This window comes from Gorilla gorilla, chromosome 10, assembly GCF_029281585.2.
Source record: "Gorilla gorilla gorilla isolate KB3781 chromosome 10, NHGRI_mGorGor1-v2.1_pri, whole genome shotgun sequence".
NCBI classification, from domain to species: Eukaryota; Metazoa; Chordata; class Mammalia; order Primates; family Hominidae; genus Gorilla; species Gorilla gorilla.
Genome location: NC_073234.2, coordinates 122998150 through 123017540, shown reverse-complemented (window position 1 = coordinate 123017540; position 19391 = coordinate 122998150). Strand labels below are relative to the sequence as shown.

Genomic DNA, 19391 nt, shown 5'->3' with positions numbered 1-19391 from the left:
GTTAAGAGCATGGGTTTTGTGTCTGGGTCAGGATCCTGGCTCTGCAGGGTGACCCACTCTTGGGCCTCAGGGCCATCATCGCTAACATAGGAATAAAAATACAACTACCTGCTTCCCAGGAGCTGATGAGTAGAAAGTGCCTGGAATGGCACCTGGCACACAGTGGTCATTTTCATTAGATCCGTGTCCAGGCTTAAGTGCCTGGGGCAGGTCACTTCCTAAGCACAGGTCCTGACCATAGAGAAAAGGGAGGCCAGAGGGATGGTGAAGAACTGAATGAGCAGAGGGGAGGGAGTGAAGAAACGAAACAAGGAGGTAAGAAAGACAGGCCCAATCAGTTGCTACACACAAACTTGTCCCTGGGGTCTACAAATTAAGAATTTTTAGCAAACTGTTTTACTAAATCTTATTTTCAAAGGTTTTGAATACACACTGTGAGTTTCCTCTCTTAGATGGTTGACTGCAGTTTTGTGTGGAACTGGGAACGTGTCAGTTGGCTTTCTGTTTTTAGAATTAAATTAATTTTAATCTTTATTTTTAGAGATGGGGTCTTGTGATGTTGCCCAGGCTTGTCTCAAACTCCTGGACTCAAGTGATCCACCTGCCTTGGCCTCCCAAATCAGATGACTTCTTGAGCTATTTGATACTTTTGGGATTTGATCCTATGTCTATTTGGTAGTTGTCATTTTGTTCATGGTTAATTATTAGAGAGGTAGAGGCACAAAGAGATTAGACCACTCCTTAGAGGCTTTATGGATCCCATTTATTATTTTTTTCTGCTTACATGGAGGTTTTTGCTTTTGGTGACATGGATAGTCACTGTCCAACTGGGGGCTTTGGAAACAGACTCACTTCTTTGAGGGTGCCTGAGATCCCAGATGGTTTAAGAAGATGACAATAAATCCCAGCACTTTGGGAGGCTGAGGCAGGCAGATCACGAGGTCAGGAGATCGAGACTATCCTGGCTAACAAAGTGAAACCCCATCTCTATTAAAAATACAAAAAAAATTAGCCGGGCATACTGGTGGGTGCCTGTAGTCCCAGCTACTCTGGAGGCTGAGGCAGGAGAATAGTGTGAACCTGGGAGGCGGAGCTTGCAGTGAGCCGAGATCGCACCACTACACTCTAGCCTGGGTGACAGAGCGAGACTCCATCTCAAAAAAAAAAAAAAAAAAAAAAGATGAAGATAGTACACAGCAGTCAGATTGATCTTTTAAAAACACATGATTACTTCTGCTTCGGGAAGATGTAATAGACGTACTTTTCCCTAATCCTTTTGCAAAGTGTAACTAAAAACTCTGGACATTACATATAAAAGAAACATAAGAAGACTTTAAAAGGTAGAGAGAAGACGGCAGACGACCTAGGGAGCTTGGGACTGGAGGAGCAGCACAGTTGTGGGTTCACTGGACTTCCTTTTCACCTCATCATCCCATACTTGACATTGAAGAAGCTGCAACTGAGGGCACAGATGGGGAAAAAAGCCACAACAAAAGCCTTCTGTCTCTAGCCAAAGGACCACTAAAAGGATAGCCTAGAAGGCAGGAAACTTTTAGACAATAGCTGCTCTACTCCAGCCAAACAGCACAGAAAACCTGTGGACTCACCTTGCCAGCAAAAGTCAAGTGGGAAGGCTGAACTTCTACTCTTGCCAGGCTGCAACACGGCACCCCTGACACTGAGATGGTGTCATTGAAGGTCAAGTAGGGAGCCAGGACTTTTATCCCCACCAGCCAGTAAAGAGCATTGCCCCCACCCCCTGACACCCAAGTGTCAGTGAAGACCCCCCTCTCACCCAGCACCTCCCACTCCCTGCTGGGGTGGTGTTAGAGGATGCCACTGGAGAGTCAGACTCTTACTACTGCCCAGTAGTCATGAGGCCACCCCACCACATGTCAGAGAAGACTACGTGGGAGCCAGAGCACTTACCTGCCCCCACCTACCCCCAATAACTAGACCCTAACTTGGGTGCCAACAGAGGCCAAGTAGGGGAACCTGGATTTCTACATCCACCTGACAGTAATGAGGTGACAACCACTCTTCCCCTGTCAGAGCAGTATCAGAGAAGGTCAACTAAAGCAGAAGGTCTAAATAAGATCAAGAGCCTCAGAAAACATCCAGATTTCAATCAAAGAGCACCCATAATACCATGGACCAAGAAGATCTCCAAGTGAATGAATAAAAACATAAATCAATGTCAGCACCAAGATAGCAGGATGAAAAGACAAGCTACAGAGTGGGAGAAAATATTTGCAAACCACATATCTGACAAAGGACTAGTATCTACTATACATAAAGAACACTCAAAATTCAACAGTAGAAATGCAAACAATTCATTTAGAACACAGGCTTAAGATACAAAGAGACATTTCACTTGAAGAGAATACACAGATAGTGGACAAGCACTTGAAAATATATTCAACATCATTAGCCATTTAGGGAAATGCAAATTAAAACTACAATGAGATATCACTACATACCTATCAAAATGGCTAAAATGAAAAATAGTGACAACACCAAACAGTGAGGGTATGGAGCAACTGAATTACTCAGTCTTTTCCAGTGGGAATGTAAAAGGGTACAGTCACTCTGGGAAACAGTTTGGCAGTTTATTTAAAAACCAAACATGCGACTACCATACAACCAAGCAGTTGCACTCCCAGGCATTTACACCAGAGAAATGAAGATATATTCACACAAAAACCTGTGTGTAAATGTTTGTAACAGCTTTATTTGTGATAGCCTAAAACTGGAAACAACTCCGATGTCCTTCAACAGTTGGGTGCTTAAACAAACTGGGGTACATCTATTCCATGGAATACTACTCAGCAATGAAAAGGAACAAGCTGCGGATACATGCGACAACCTGGATGATCTTCAGAAAATTATGATGACTGCCAAAAGTCCAATCTCCAAAATTACATACTGTATGATTCCATTTAAATCACGTTCTTTAAATGACAAAATTAGAGAAATGGTGGCTAGGTAGGGGCTGAAGGGTGGAGGCAGGAGGGAAGTGGGTGTGGTTATAAAAGGGCAACATGAGGAATCCTTGTGGTGATGTGAATTTTCTGCATGTTGACGATCATGTCACTATGTTGGTTGTGATATTTTACCATAGTTTTGCAAGATATTGCCGTTGGGAGAAACTGAGATCCCCCTGTGTAAATGGTACACAGGAATCTCTCTGTATTATTTTTTACAACTGCACGAATCTACAATTATCTCAAAATAAAAAGTTTAAAAACAGAAACATTTTAAGTTTTGAGTTTTTCATCAAAAAATGAAAACTTGAAAACTTAAAAAAAAAAAAAAAACCCCACCGATCACACTTTGCCCCTATCTAAAACCTCTCTCGTCGTGTCCCATTCATTACACATAGAAGAAAACCCAAACTTTCCCTGGCCCAGTGCAATCTGATTTTTATCTCCTACACTTTTTCCTTTGAGCACACAAAGCACGTTCCTACTAGGAGCCTAATCACCTGCAGTTCCCTGACATGGAATGCTTTTGCCCTAGATCTCTGCATGGCTGGAAGCTTTTCCTCACTTAGGTGGTTTTTCAAATGCCACTTTCTCAGGGAGAACTTCCTGACCGTTTTGTCTAAGTTAGACCTCATCAGCCTCACCCCCAGAGACCATACCATGGTCCAATTTCATTTTGTAAACACTGATCATGCTCTGACTCTGTTTCGTTTATTTATTTTCTTGCTTTCGGTCAGTAAGCTCTAGAAGGATAAAGAACATGTCTGTCCCATCACCACTGTAGTGCCTGGAACCAAGTGGGCACTCCTGATTATCTCTTGATTATGCCCAGGGGAATTATGTGTTAGAAAAATAAGCTAGAGGCCGGATGTGGTGGCTCATGCCTGTAATCCCAGCACTTTAGGAGGTCGAGGAAGATAGATTACCTGAGGTCAGGAGTTCGAGACCAGCCTGGTCAAAATGGTAAAACTCTGTCTCTACCAAAAATACAAAAATTAGCCAGGCATGGTGGTGGGTGCCTGTAATCCCAGCTACTCGGGAGGCTGAGACATGAGAATCGCTTGAACCTGAGAGGGAGAGGTTACGGTAAGCTGAGATCACACCACTACACTCCAGCCTGGGTGACAGAGTGAGACTCCATCTCAAAAAAAAAAAAAAAAAAAAAAAAAAAAGGCCAGGCATGGTGGCTCACACCTGTAATCCCAGCACTTTGGGAGGCTGAGGTGGGCAGATCATGAGGTCAAGAGATTGAGGCCATCCTGGCCAACATGGTGAAATCCCATCTCTACTAAAAATACAAAAATTAGCAGGGCGTGGTGGCGTGGGCCTGTAGTCCCAGCTACTCAGGAGGCTGAGGCAGGAGAATTGCTTGAACCTGGGAGGCAGAGGTTGCAGTGAGCCAAGATTGCGCCATTGCACTCCAGCCTGGGCAACAGAGAAAGACTCCATCTTAAAAAAAAAAAAAAAAAAAAGAAAGAAAGACAAATAAGCTGGGAAGTCTTTTTAAACAGATGTATTCAAAAAAATGAATATATTGTTCTGCTCCTGGGGAAGTCTAGAGACACTGAATTCATTTGAAGTCCAAATTTAGAAACAAGAACATAGAAGCAGATGTGTGGTCAGATTTCAAGTGTGGTTTGAGTGAGCACAAACCAAGAATTGTGGGAGGAATATGCCTCATTTTACAGGACAGCTGTTTCTATAAGTTGAACATAAAGTGGATTTATTTGCAAGAATCTATTCACTACTCTGATAAAACAAGATATTTGGCCAGGAGCAGTGGCTCACACCTGTAATCCCAGCACCTGGGGAGGCTGAGGTGGGAGGATTGCTTGAGGTCAGGAGTTCGAGATCACCCTGGCCAACATGGTGAAACCTTGTTTCTACTAAATATTAGCCAGGCATGGTGGTGCATGCCTGCAATCCCAGCCACTTGAGAGGCTGAGACATGAGAATGGCTTGAACCTGTGAGGCAGAGGTTGCAGTGAGCCAAGACCATGCTACTGCACTCCAGTCTGGGCGACAGAGCGAGACCTTGTTTTAAAAAAGAAAAAAAAAAAAGATACTTGTTTGGACAAACATTTGAACAGGAATCCTAAAGTGCAGGCAGAAGGAACAATGCTGGCCAGCTCTGTGATGATGGCTGCCCTATTGTCCGACAGGAGACTGTCTTCTCAACTTGGAATTTCTCTGTCATCATCTCCCTCCAGTTTTTCTTTTGACCACAAGAATATCCCCCGTGCTTGGGGAATGGGTGACTTCACCCTGCAGACTCGGGGAAATTATCTCCTCTTTAACCTCCACCTACCCGCTCCCACCCCCGGCCAGTGGTCAGTGCATGTGATGTGTAAAGCCACATTTCACCAGGAGGGGATGCCATTGAACCCCCTGTAAAAGCAAAACACACTTCACTGGCTCCCTGCTCTTGAGACACGACCACGCCCAGCTATTTTTTTGTATTTCTTGCAGAGGTGGAGTTTCATCATGTTGCCCAGGCTAATCTCGAACTCCTGGGCTCAAGCAATCCTCCCACCTCGGCCTCCCAAGGTGCTGGGATTACAGGCATGAGCCACCATACCCAGTCAGCCTGATTTTCAAATGACTGACTATTAAACGATGGGAGCACCCACCACTTCTGTGAATGGAGGGTATTTTGTATGCTTCTGCCTGTAGATTCTTATAATCATGGGCTCAGGTTCTGAGAACTATTTCCTATCTAATGAGCTGTCCACGTCAAACATTGTGGCTCCAGGCAAAACAAAGTGTGGTGTTAGACATCGGGAGAGTGGCGGCCCTTTGGAGGATAGCAGTGGAGTAGGGTGTAAGGGGACCACTTGGGTGCTAGTCATGTTCCATTTCTCAGTCTGGATGAGGATTGCACAGTTTGTCTATCTTATGAAAATTCATTTGGCATCGTAGTTATGAGCTGGGCACTCTTCTGTACGTATGTCATACCTCAAAGTAAAGTTTACTTTAAGAACGCACAGGTTAGGTTTACTTAATACACAGAATATCTCAATAAATTCTGGAATTCCCAGTATAGCCTGAAGAAAAGTTAAAAACAACAAACAAACAAAACCTCAAAATGATAGAACACCAGACCCTGGGAATGTTTCTCACTAAGACAGTTTCTTAGGTGATTTCAGGTGAAAGTCTATTCATCTACTTATTTTTAAGTCGGGTGGGGAGTTTGGTTTTGAAATGCTTCCAGCAGGTTTTACTCCTCACGGACTCACCGAAGCTTGTTACGCTAGGCCTGGTGCACCTGCTCCCATTTGGGGTCCTGGTGGGTCTTGACCTCAAGCACAAATCTAGCCTGCAGGTGGCCCAGGGACACCGGGCTAAGGACGGGCGCTAATGAGAACACCTAATGGGACTCGCTTTCCACCCGAGGCCCGGAGCTCCGAAAGCAGAGATGCTGTGTTGCTGCCTCCCTACTAAAGGGCCATCCCTGCTGTGTGGAGGAAGCAGCCCCACGTCCCCTCTAATGCCCCATGGACAGCCACACAGCCCAGCCCGGCAGGGGGACCCACACTGCCCTTTGGTTCAGAGGCCAATTTCCCCTGAGACTTCCCAGGCTCCGTCGTAGACCCCAGAGTTCCACAAAGGCTGTTCTGGGGCAAAGAGGTGAGAGGGCTGGTGCTGGGGCCCTGCAGGGACTGGAGTGTCTAGAGAGCATCACCAAAAAACCCCAAAGATATTTTTAAGAATTAATGTTGTAATAGTCGAAAGGCTAGCCTGCTGTTATGAAGAGGCTGCATTTCCCCGTTGCTGGGGATACAGGTGTCAGCAGGGTGAATCCCAAGGGGTCAGAGCTAGGTTCATTTGACCGTCTTCACCGGAAAAGCCTTCTCCCAGGGCCTGGCTTTTCAGAAACCTCAGCAGGGTCTGTGTTCTGTTTATCCAGAAAGCTGCAACCATTTCCCTCATCCTACCGATTCCTATCGTCCATCCCCGCGTGGTCTAGTCTCAGCACCTCAGGGTACCCACCCTCCCATTCCTCCTTCCTGAACTCCTACACCTCTCCTAGCCTGCACCTCCAAATTTAATACTGTTGTACCAACTGTTTCATAATGCTGTTGGGGCACACATGTTGGTATCATCTCTCCAGCTCTTCTGCAAGTTCCTTGAGTTAGAAGATATCTAAGCAGTCCATGTGCCCAAGTGCCTTAGCTCATGTGGATGCTCAGCAAGACAGCTGCCCACAAATGAGTGCACAGGTAGCTTTCGTCTGCTGGGCTACATTCGCCACTGGTCGCTATGACCGTAGTGATCCCACTCAAAGGGGAACACCAGGCTAAAAGACCGTTCAGATCTGGGAACCTCCAGCTTTGTTCTCTGCCGATGACCACAACAACCTCAAACCCCACATACCTTGCTCGCTTTCAGGATCTCAAACATCAGGGGCAGGCCTTGAGTAACGAGCTCCTCCGTGTATTCCTCCTCCTGAATGGTCTTAAACTCCTTTAACAAGCACTGGATGAGAGGCCTGCGGTGCTGCTGGAAGGCGATCCGCAAAGACTCCAGCCACGTGTGCAGAGTCCACGGGACGCCTGGAGCGGGGAGAGGAGCCAGGGAAGGTGGCAGGGGAGGGGGAGAGAGAGGGGAAAGGCAGAAAACAACCAGAGGAGTAGGCGAGTTTTTATCTGGAAGTTGGCTTTTCCCCAGGACATTACTAAATGATGAGACCAAGGGATTGACTTTCAACGAATAGAACCAGTGTAGGTTTTTTCCCAAAGACCTGCAAAAGTTGAAATTAAAGGTCATAATTCAATTCCCTCAGCTATGGGTGTCCATCTCTGCATGCTACTCATATTATTAGGGGCTGCATTTCACAAGATGTAATCATCGTGTAGCATATTGGAATTATTATGCACGCTACTTATGCATATTCCATACTTCTGGATTCTGAGTGCACAGGCTCCATCCCTTCTACTTACTGGGGAAAGAAGCTCAGGGGAGAGAAGAGTCTTGCCCAGGATTAAAGAGTGGATGTGCCCAAGGATCTGGAACACATCCATGCCCAGATGAGAGCTTAGAGTTGGTGAAACCCATTGGTGGACTTCACCATTTACAGCTCTGGCTAAGACAGATATTTATACCCGAATAAGAAGACATGGGAGGATATTCCTGCTGCTCCTCTGTGCAAAATAACATTTCCATCTGCAGGTACTTCATCAGGTCTTCCTCCTTTAACAGGGACCTCTCCAGCAGCTGATTGCTGTAATTTGCCTCTCCCCTCTCATGCAGAGGCACAGACAGAGGAGGACGTGTCTTGCTACTGTTTATAACAAGTAGCCCATTCGGAATCTCGAGCTTCATAATCATGCAAAATAGGCTCCCAGGGCAATGGCACAAACGTTCCACATACTAACCCCTCCCCACCTTCCCTGGAGAGAGGTCATTTCCAGAACAGCATTAGGAGGCTTCTCCTCAGTCCTCAGCCTGCCTTAATCTGCCACACCCTGTGTTTAGGGACCCATGGCTAGGTCCGGCCACTTCCATGGCAGAGCGAAAGCCACTACGCTGGTGAAGGCTAGGCTAGCCTTGTTCCCCAGACACATGGAGGAGATGGCTCTGGGCTAGCTCACCCAAGGAAGAGCCAGCCCAACCTTCCTGAGAGTGGCTTTGCCCTCTGAAGCTCAACAGGAGTTGTGGTAAGAAAGGGGCGCCCTCACCCTAACAACTGCCCAGCACTGCTTCGTGGAGTTGGGTGCTCTAAAGGCAGTGATTCCTCAACCACTGGGAACCACCTGGGATGATTGTTAAATATAAAGATTTCCAGCCTTTATCCATCCAGACCCTCGACAGCAGAGCCTCTGGGTGTAGGGCCTGGCAATTGGTATTCAGACAAGCTCCCCAGGTGATTTGAATTCCTGCCCCAGGGTTCAGTGTTCGGGAATCATGGAAAGATGGTCTGAGGATGGGTCTTTGGGGCAGGCAGGACGCTGCTATCTATGTGGACGGTGTGGGCATCTTGGCCTGGAAGTGTTTCAACTGGTAAAGGGGAAGCTCCCTGGGTCCCCTTGTGTGTGTGCGCACATCTGTGTGCATGTGCGTGTTTTGCATGTGTATGTGTGCACGCATGTGCATGTTCATGTGTGTGTGGACCTAAAGCTGGGGGCACCATGGTGCCCGTGGTGGAGGGTGCCCAGACTGACCTATGCTCCTGATATCAATTGTGACATCCACGTAGCCATGCTCAGCGCTGTGATACATGGCCTCCCTCAGGGCCCTCAGTTTGGCCTTGCTGTTGCGGCTGGCGCACAAGGGGGGCGGGGCTGTCTCCGCCAGGTCAGTCCCCTCGGCCAGAATCTCCTCCAGGGACAGGATATCACTCTTCTCCTTCTCTGGCTGGGCGAGCAGTTTGCGGAACACATTCCTGTCAATCATAAACCCAGAGAGGATGACACTCAGAGATGGAAGTGGATCTGCTGGGGCAGGGCAGGGGCAGGCTGGGGAAGCAGGGGGCCACTAGCTTGGGAGGGGTGATGACAAGATCAATGGGTGGCACTTTCAGAGGCCTAACAGTGGGTGCCACATTTTGGGGATGGAGGAGATGATGGGGCATGACTGGCCTTGTTTCCTTGAGGCAACTTGGAGCTAAGTGATTTCCTCAAAAATCTAGAAGGCTCTAGAACTCTGCACTTGTCACCGTCAGCCTGCCCTCTCTCCAAAGTGAATGTGCTCTGCTTGGGGTTATGTGTAATAAAAGCTGATGATCAGAGGGGAAATTCAGAAGGAGATGTAGAAGGGAAGTCACCAAACATGAAAGGTTTTATTATTTTTAAAATGGATTCTTCTTACTTCATGACAGCTGACATGACATGCCCTGAGCAAAACCGACCAAGAGTGATGTCTCTCTGTGAGTTTAAAGCTGGCCAGGAGCAGGTAAAATAAAGCATTCTGAGTGGATGTGCACTGCATGGAGTTGGCTGTCAGCTGACAGGTAGGGTCGCTCTGGCCAGACCTGGGGCCTGGACCACCTCACACTGCCTCTGGGCCCCACATCCAGAGAGACAATGGGTCTGGGGTAGGCCTGGGAATCTGCATTTTTAACAAACACCACTCGGGACCTCTGGCTTTGGCCCATCCTAGCCTACCTGTGTCCGTGGGCTGCAGCCTGGCTGAAAGAGTTCATATCACCCTGGGGGGTTGTAGAAATTCCATTCCTGTACATGGTTCCTATCAGGGGATCGGCACCACGCTCCAACAGCAAACTAACCAGCTCAAAATTTCCTGCAAGCCCAGAGAAGGGGGTTTTATAAGAGAATAAAGTAAAAATATAGTCACAGGCACTTCAAGGGCCAGGGTGCGCTGGAGCTCCCTGCAGGGTGAGAACCGGCAGCTCTTACCTACAGCAGCTGCCAGCTGGAGGGGCGTTTCCGAGTAGTTCTCCTCACCGTGCTCCACTGAGCCTTCCACCTTGGCCCCAGCATCCAGGAGGAGCTGCAGAGGAAGAGTGGCCATTGAGACGGTGAGAGGAGATACACTGTGCACAGGCATCAGGAAAGACTGCTGGGATGGGTGAGATGCCAGCGCTCCTTCCCTCCCTCTGGGTCGGTGACAGCGTGCACAGGCTGGAGGGCAACTGTATCTTGGAGGATGAACTGAGAGTCTTTCATTGCTGCTAGGCTACTCGGAATGTGTTCCATGCATAACAGCATCAGCACCACCTGGGAGCTTGTGGGAAATGCTGACTCTCAGGCCCCACCCAGGTCTACTGAATGAGAGTCTGCATTTTAACAAGATCTCCAGGAGATGTATACATATATAAACATTTCCAGAAGCACTGGGCTAAAGGTCCTTGGCACAGGAATGCTGGAAGACTCCCCTCCTGGGCTGGTTACACAAAGCCTCAGAGGGCACTAGGGTAGCCTCGTAGAACCACAGACTCTCAAGAGTTCTGAAGGACTTTGGGGGTCTCCCGGGGCCCCACCTGGATGGCCCTGAGGACAGTTTAGCAAATGCTAAGGTTTCTGGCCAGCAAGATCAGTTAATAAAGTGGCAGAGTGAGCTTCCAGAAGTTTTGCTTCATAAGACTTCATTCTGTGCGTCCCCTGAGATAGCTGGGCTTCCTAAAGAGGTAGGGATGCTGTCCATGCCTGGTCTCATTCACAGTGAATGTGCTGTCAGCACTGCTGATGGAAAATGGGGGAAAAATCTGCTATGTTTACTGCCTACCTAGGGCTCCCTGAGGGCACGGCCATGGGGGAGCCACCTACTTGGCACTCCGTGATCGCTGGCCCTGCGGCAGGGTGGTTGCCTGACTTCTGTGTGGCTTTGCTTGGCTGTTTACTGTTCCCATTCCTGATTTAAAGGTCGGGAATGTCCTTGCATGTTAAGGAATGACATCTGTGTCCACCAGACCACCATCCGACCCCTTCTTTCTTAGTTTCCTCTACCAGGAGTGGACTGGGCATACTGTTCTATAGGCAGAAGCCAGCTCTCAGTGTGACACATCACACTGTCAGAAGCCAACTCTCAGTGTGACACATCACACTGTCAGCCTCCTGAAACATGACTTGGGATCTGTTCTAAGGATTCTCATGACCCAGGAAACAACAAAGGATTCCCATGAAATTCCAGCATTGCAGAGCTGTCCCTGCTCTGCATGGAATCAAGAGGCATGGACCACACAAAAGGAGGTGAGTTCCTGATGTGCCCAACCTCAGCACTCACTACAGGACCAGGTGCAGTCATGAACTTGGATGCTGATCTCTCTTTTCTGATGAAGTAAAGATCAAGCTTATGATTTAGAATGTACTGTATGGCTGTTCACTGAACACCAACACTATAACAGCCAGAAAAAGTACAAGCAATACATATTTATATGCCCAAAGGACCTCCAATGAGGACATGTCACTGTGCTTGGAGCTGTTTCAGAAGACACATGGCCAAGGCCCTACTCTAGACCTCCTGGACCTGATTCTCAAGAAGTGGGATCCAAGAAAGTGTCTTTTGGAACCACTCCCTTGATGTCTTGGATGCTTCTTCCCACTGGCTGGAAACCAATGGATTCTACGCAAACACCAGGGGTCACACCTAAGGGAAGGTTCTAAGGTATCAATAGCAACCAAATCTCATGTTCATGTTGCGACAAGCAAAATGAACAAATCCACAAAAACAGCTGAAGCCCCACCCCAGAGCAACCAGGAAGAACTTCATGGGTCTGTCACTCTGTGTGTGAGGCTGTGTGTGGATATGTGATCATTTCATATTGGTTAAAGCCTGGCCATATAGATCATTACATATAATATTTGTATTCACATGATATGAATATACTATATTGAATTGCAGTTAACCAATATGAATGTCTTAGAGAATATGCATGCTGGGAGAGGTATAGATGTGTGTTATGGAAGAGGTAAAATCAAAAGTCAGATGTGGATAGGGAAATACATTAATACCTGAACTACAGGAATATGTCCATGCAACACAGCAAAAGTCAGAGCCGTCCAATGGCGGGTCTCGGGGTGGACGGATGGATATTTATGAGGAGTACTGACAACCTATAAACAAATTGAAGTTATTTTCAAAATGTGACCTTCACAATACTTAGGCTAGCAAATTTGATGTATCTGTGGCTGGGCACATGGGCTAGAGATGGACAAAAAGACATCCTGGAAGATGCCTTGGGAAGAGCTGGTGATACAGGGCAGGGATTTTCCACTGCTGGATGCTCCAAACACCTCTCACCAAAGCCGTGGATCTGTCCTGCTTGTGTTTGTAAGAACAGAAACCAAAGCAATTCCCCAAAGGCAGGACAATGGAAGTCCGTGTTTTGGAGATTTTACCCTTGAAGGCAGTGAGAAAATGTCTCAGTGACTTTATGTCCTTTGTGCATAAGAAGGACTCCTTCGCTTCTCCTCTGAAAGGAAGTAATGGATGATTCTGATCGCCTCTCAGGTGCTTTGGAGAAGCTGTAATAGCAGTTACAATGAGCTAGCTTTCTGGCCTGTCTCCTTCTTCTTTCTACCTAGCAGAGGGTGGTGGTTCTGGGAGCTACAGGATGTCAGAGAGCATGAGATGCCACTACCATGCCATCCACACTTTTAAGAGAGATTCTCAGTGGTGGCAAACCCCAGGCAAGGTACTGTCTGCTTTCAGCTTTCAAACCAGGGAAGTCCATCACTCGTCTGATGGAGGAATTTCACCATCTGATCACAGCTGGCCCCACCCTGTTCTCATTTCACTCTTCTGCTGGCTTCCTGGTTGACAAGGACCCTCTTGCACTACCGAAATATGGGCACAAAGCTTTCCCAGGACGCATCATGAATGAACAATCTGAGATTGGTCTTCCAGGATGGGGGCCTAAAAACACTCCAGGCCAAGAGAGAAGAGACAGGGCAGCTGAAGGCTAGGGTCTTGCAAGATCAGCACCCACATGGAGCTTTTCTCCCAAACACTCCTGGGGTCATGTAACCTCAATGCCTGCTTCACTCAGAGCAGTTTGGTTCACTAAGCATCCACTGGAGGAAGGCCTGAGCTGAGATCCGTGGGATGGGCTAGAGAGGACCCGAGAATGCTCCAGAACCCAATGCTGAGGACCCCTTGCGTGGGTCTGCATGGTGCTTAAGGATTCACAGCAGGAGGGAAAATCCCCACAGATTCCAAAGTTATAGGATCCAAAATGATTCTGGATCCAAAACTATGTCTATTGTCTGCTTTCCTCAGATAAATATAAAACTCACATTAAAAAAACACACACACACAGTACTGAGACTGCACGGGCATCTAATTTTGAACTGAAAAGGTTTCCCAGGGTTGCCGAGTTATGATTTCAGCCCGTCAATCTCTTTGCTGTCTGATACTGCCAATATCCTGCCGCCAGGCAGAGCAGGTCTTCAGGCAGCATAGAACATGGTAAAAAAGTGATATTTCACCTATGACGAGGTTGGGATGTGGGTGGAGGGGCCAATATTAACTGAGTTCCAGACCTACTCTCTATATCCCTTCTGACAACTATATGAGATGGGTGCGATTATTTTCCCATTCGGCAGATTGGGAGAGAAAAAAGGTTAAGGCACTTGCCCAAGCACAAAAGCAAGTCACCATGGCAGCGGTGGTATCAGAACTTGAACCCAAATCTGTCAGATTCTAAGGCCAATGTTGCAAGGGGGAGGGGAGGGTTTCTGGGGGGACATGCTTTCCACCAGACCACATTGTCTCAGGGAAGCCCTGAGATTAGCTTTAAGATCTGTCAACTCAGCCAACAAGGTGAGCCAAAGAGGGTTTGGAGGAGGAGCGCGGAGGATCTGCGGGAGGAAGACTTCAGCTTAGGGATTGAGTCAGTGCCTCCTTTGCTGTGTGTTAAGTGGAAAGAGAGGGCTGATGGCTCAGGAGTGCTCCTTCTGCCCCATCCTAGAAGAAATCGATCAGCCGTGGGAATCAGGAACTCTGGAAATCAGGACTGCCGAGCCAAGGAAAAGCCAGTGCGCCTTGCAGCTATGTTGGTTGTTTTTAAACATAACATACATGCAGGCAGCTCCTTGGGGTTTGGTTGGGCTGGGGGCCTCAGGATGGACAAAATCTGTCAGGTGGTCTCACCAGGGCCACAGCAACTAAAAGGACACAGGAAAGAGCTATCTGTTGCACTGTGCACCCTCAGCGGCAACTCTTGGGAGAAAAAGCCCCCCTTTCTTGCTCGCCTTCCCCTGGGGACTGCCGGCCGAGGGGCCCTGCCGGCCTCTGCACCCTCACCTCCACATTCAGGTCAGCTCCGGCATCCAGCAGCATCTGAACCATCGCCTCGTCCCCACGGACGCAGGCATACATCAGGGGAGTCATGCCCTGCGGTGAGTTAAAAACCAGAGAACGGAGAACGTTTACAAGGTGGCTGTGGTCAGTCGACAATAACAAATGGAAAATCTTACTTGTGTTTCGGAGGCCATGCTTGTGCTCCGGCATGACAAAAATAAACGTGCAGCCCTGTGACTCGTAAGGTCATAACCCTCCACATGTGGAAACCAAAATAGAGGCGACGAAGGAGCCTCTGCGGCCTTTTCAGCATTTATCTTTCCTTGCCTTCGAGGATTTTCATTCATTTGTCTGTCTTAGGGTGCAACAGACCTAAGGGTGTTTGCTAAACACTTAAAGCTCTTAGGAACTTTCTAGATTGATTCTGCAATATCAGCCCTAAGCTATCTCATTGGTAAACACCATTTATCTGACATTTTCTCTTTCACAACATAACAGTGTCATCTTTGCTCTATAAAAGCTGCTGGTCAGCATCAAGGAAGTTGAATGCCTCTGAGCATGTGGCGTTGCCCATCACTGACATCTGGCTTGACATGGTCATTTGCAAGCAAAAGGCAAGCAAATGAGGAATGGCCTTCAGGAATACCAGATTCACCAATGACTCTTGCTTCTATAAATGAAGCATCGCAACCAACAGAAGGAAAGGATGGATTTTCAATAACCAGTGTCACAAAGTCAGTTATTTGGGAAAACATCCAAATTAGAGACTTTTCTCACACCACACATCAAAATCATTTCTAGTTTGGTTAGAGATATACAGGAAAAATTAAAACCATAAAAGATATCTAACTGGTTTGTGAATCTATTTCTAGGCATAAAAGGAATGGAAGAAATCACAAATGAAAATCATTACAGCCTTGAGGACATATAATTGAAAACATTATAAGCAAAATCAAAAGGTAAACAATGAATTGAGGCATATTTATCACATTATAACAAAGGATTATGTGCCTAATATGTAAACAGCACTCCTGAATAAAGAAGAAAAACAGTAAAGCTCTAATGGAAAACAGGCAAAAGATAAGCAGAAGAGTAATAGTAAACACACATATAGCTGGAGGGTGTGTAAAAGGAAACAAAAGTTCTGGGAAAGTAATTTACAATTGAGAACCTTAAGAAAAGCTGGTGCGTTTGAGCCACTATTTGCATTTTTAAAATTTCCCTAATGAAATAATCACAGATTTGAACAAAGACTCGTGTAAATACGTTTAGCCTAGCATTATTAATAAAAGTAATTTGAAACAACCTAAATTTCCAACAATTGAGGCCTGGTCAATGAATAAATAATAATGACCATTTTGTGTAGCCATTAGAAGTGATTTTAAAAAAAGACACTGGGCCCAGTGGCTCATGCCTGTAATCCCAGCATTTTGGGAGGCCAAAGTAGGAGGATTCCTTGAGGCCAAGAGTTCAAGACAAGCCTGGGCAGTGTAGCAAGACCCTGTCTCTATAAAAAATATAAAAATAAGCCGGGTGTGGTGGTGCACACCTGTAGTCCCAGCTCCTCAGGAGGGTGAGGCAGGAGGATCTCTTGAGCCTAAGAGTTCAAGGCCAGCCTGGACAACATAATGGGATCTCATCTCTTAAAAAAAAAGAATATTCAACAATATTGCAAAGTAACTTTAATATAAAATATTGAAAAAGGCAAGGTGTAATAAATCACTGGGGTTTTAAAAAGAATATAAATATACATGTATGTCTGTGTTTGTGTGTGTGTATTAGAGCTCCTTGGTGTTGCTCAGTAAAATTATTATAGCTGTAGTTAAATAAATACTCCCTGTCATTCCCTCTCTGGAACTCACTGCATGAGCTGCCATGTGAGAAGCAGCCCCATCTGTCCCTTGTGACTTTCCATGTGAGACTTGCATTTATAACTGCTGTTTGTTTTCTCTGTCCATGATGGTTCACCACACAAGGTATCTCCCTGACTGCTGGGCCCACATGTCTCTCACTGTACCTCAGTTTCAGGAGTTAGGGGGGATAGCTGCCTATCTCTGAGTCACCTCCTAGGGTCCCCAGAATGACTTTTGTGTATCTTAAACATATCCTAAAAGTTTGATGAAATCTGTCTGGGCTTGTCCTGTGCAGGAACAGACAGACAAGCAGAGAACTAATTTTAACCACGATGGAAGAAGGACTTGAAGGACAGATACTAAATATAAATGATGGTTACACAGTGATGGCATTATTTCCTTTCTGGAATGGGCCTATTTTTCCTCTCTTTTCCATTTCAGCTGCAATGATCATGTGCTACTTCCATAAAGATGAACCACAGTATTTTTATAAGATATTTTAAAAACTGAAGAAAAACACAAGCAAGCAAGCAATCTAAGCTGTCAGTAGGGGGAGCCTCTGCCCAGCGCCTGCAGAGGGGATTCACCGGCTGTCTCTGTCTTGACAGGGGTGATGCACATGGAGGGGGTGGGGAGCCTGTTCAGACCCTCGGACCCTGTACCTGTTCGCTCATGGTGTTGATCCCATCGGGCCCCAGCAGAGACACTGCCTGCTTCACCAGGTCTGTTCGTCCACAGTTCAGCATCCGGAAACCCAGGTCCTGCTTAAACTTGGCTTCGATGGCCACCGCATCCAGCTTTCGAGATGCACAAAAGCAGTCGTCGGCCCTAAGGAAGGGAAGAGACATCATGCGGGTACAGCGGCTTCCCAGAGGGGCACAGGGGCAAACTCCGCAGGAAGCACCCTGGGACATTGCATTTGCTTTTCATGTAAATTGCCTGTTCCTAGGCTCCAATTAAAATGATTGCCTCCGGATGTCTCTTGATCCTTTGTCCTTTATGACTGCTGTGAATCTGTCTAGTCTCCTGTGTGCTCCCATAGCATACTGAGCTAAGTCACATAACGACTAATACGTATTGAATATTTACTATGGACTAGGCACTCTCGCTAAGCTCTTTGCATGAATTAATTCACTGAATCCCCACATAACCCAAGAGGTAAATCCTATGACCCCTGTTTTACCCATGGGGAAACAGACACAGATAAGGGCCCTGCCCAAGGCTACACAGTGTGAAAGCAGTGAAGCTAGGATTTGAAACCAGGTGGTCTGCATGGAGAGCTGGCCTGTTTATCTACCGTCCCCCTGTCCTGCAATCACAGGACTTAATTATTTGCCTGTTTATTTGTCGGACTGCCTGCTCTAGGCTGGGGACTTCTGAGAGCAAGGGCCTTGTCTGGTGAGCCTCTCCATCCCAGGGCCTGAGAGGGCAAAGCACATAGAGGTTAATGGGAGCTGAATGAACACAGACTGGGTGGATTCTCTGCATTCGAAACAGTCGCAGTCGCAGGACAGAGAACCGGCAAGATCAAACAGGAATATAAATGGCAAGGTGCATGGGAATTTGTCATCCAGCCAGCCCAGGGCATCAAGAAAGAGGTTAGAGAAGGGTGGGGAGGAGAATCAATGGAATCAAGAAGGTGCTACAAATTCTGCTTATAAAGGATGTTACTTCCTTCTCACAATGAACTGATCAATCAATTAATGATTAAATCAAATCACTAAGCATTTATTGAATACCTGTTTGTGCTAAGCTCTCTTCTAGGTGCTGAAAACACAAAGTAAACATGTCACCATCCCTGCCCTTGGGGCCCCACTGCCTGGAAAGGGAGAGGACACAGCCATGGGTTGTTATAATTCAATGTGGCAAATGCAAGGATTGAGGGGTCAGAGGCACCCACTGTTACAGAACACATGCGCTGCAGGAGTGCAAGGAAGCGGCCAGGCAGAGACTAGCAGATCCAGCAAGACTTCGTGGGGGAGATGACCATTGGACTATCTGTGTCTTTATTTTATTTTATTTTATTTTATTTTATTTTATTTTATTTTATTTTATTTTATTTTATTTTATTATTTTTGAGGCAGGATCTTGCTCTGTCGCCCAGGCTAGAATGCAGTGGTGCAATCATAGCTCACTGCAGCCTCAGACTCCTGGGCTCAAGTGACCTTCCTGCCTTACTTACCCCAGTAGCTGAGACTACGGGGATGCACCACCACACCCAGCTCATCAAAAAAAATTTTTGTAAAGACAGGGTCTTGTTATGTTGCCCAGGCTGCTCTCGAACTCCTGGCCTCAAGCAATTCTCCCGCCTTGGCCTTTCAAAGTGCTGGAATTACAAGCATGAGCAACTGCACCTGGCTTGTGTCTTAACTCAGAAGATAGGAGACGAGAGAGCAGAAAAGCTTTGAGCAGGGCCAGTATGAGCAAAAGTATGGTGTTGAGACATACAGGTTGTGTGAGGGTAAACATGGAGGTTTCAGTGTTTCTGGGGCATAAACTTCTAGGCAGAAGCTGAGGTAAGCTGGGCCTAGAGGACCTGTGACGTAGTCCTTAAGGCTTCAGACTTTATCCTTAAAAGCCGTGAGAGGGGTGATATGGTTGGATGGCCAACCCTATGAGAGGATGGAGGGTGGGCCTGAGCCAACCCTAGAGGCCGGGAGACGTGATAGAGCCAACTGAACCAGCTGAGTGGACAGAAACCACTGCCAAAGTGTGAAGTGACGAGGGGCTGAGTTGAGACGGTGGCTACTGGGATGGAGCAGAGGGCGTGGACTCTGACTTCTCCATGTGTGCCTGTCCGCCTCAGATATGCACCACCCTTGCCCAGAGGCAGGTGTGTCAGCCAGAGTCAGAG

General features: G+C 47.0%; 1 protein-coding gene and 1 long non-coding RNA gene across 4 annotated transcripts in view; one reads left to right on the top strand and one right to left on the bottom strand.

Moving 5' to 3' along the window:
• The window catches only part of ABTB3 (ankyrin repeat and BTB domain containing 3), a 341236-nt gene that overhangs the window by 32087 nt on the left and 289758 nt on the right, over nucleotides 1-19391 (bottom strand). For 2 of the 3 annotated variants that reach the window (XM_004053822.5, XM_055358956.2), the window contains 7 exons: nucleotides 17200-17365; nucleotides 14688-14777; nucleotides 12395-12496; nucleotides 10340-10433; nucleotides 10088-10223; nucleotides 9146-9366; nucleotides 7359-7537 (listed from right to left, as the gene is read on the bottom strand). In XM_004053822.5, the coding sequence (XP_004053870.1) occupies nucleotides 7359-7537; nucleotides 9146-9366; nucleotides 10088-10223; nucleotides 10340-10433; nucleotides 12395-12496; nucleotides 14688-14777; nucleotides 17200-17365 (988 nt within the window). The remainder of the gene's footprint in view (nucleotides 1-7358; nucleotides 7538-9145; nucleotides 9367-10087; nucleotides 10224-10339; nucleotides 10434-12394; nucleotides 12497-14687; nucleotides 14778-17199; nucleotides 17366-19391) is intronic. The other variant, XM_019039447.4, reaches the window with a different exon arrangement.
• Nucleotides 14027-17513, top strand: LOC129526015 (uncharacterized). Its single transcript, XR_008670582.1, has 3 exons — nucleotides 14027-14204; nucleotides 15557-15643; nucleotides 17146-17513. It is a non-coding gene; the product is annotated as an uncharacterized lncRNA (long non-coding RNA).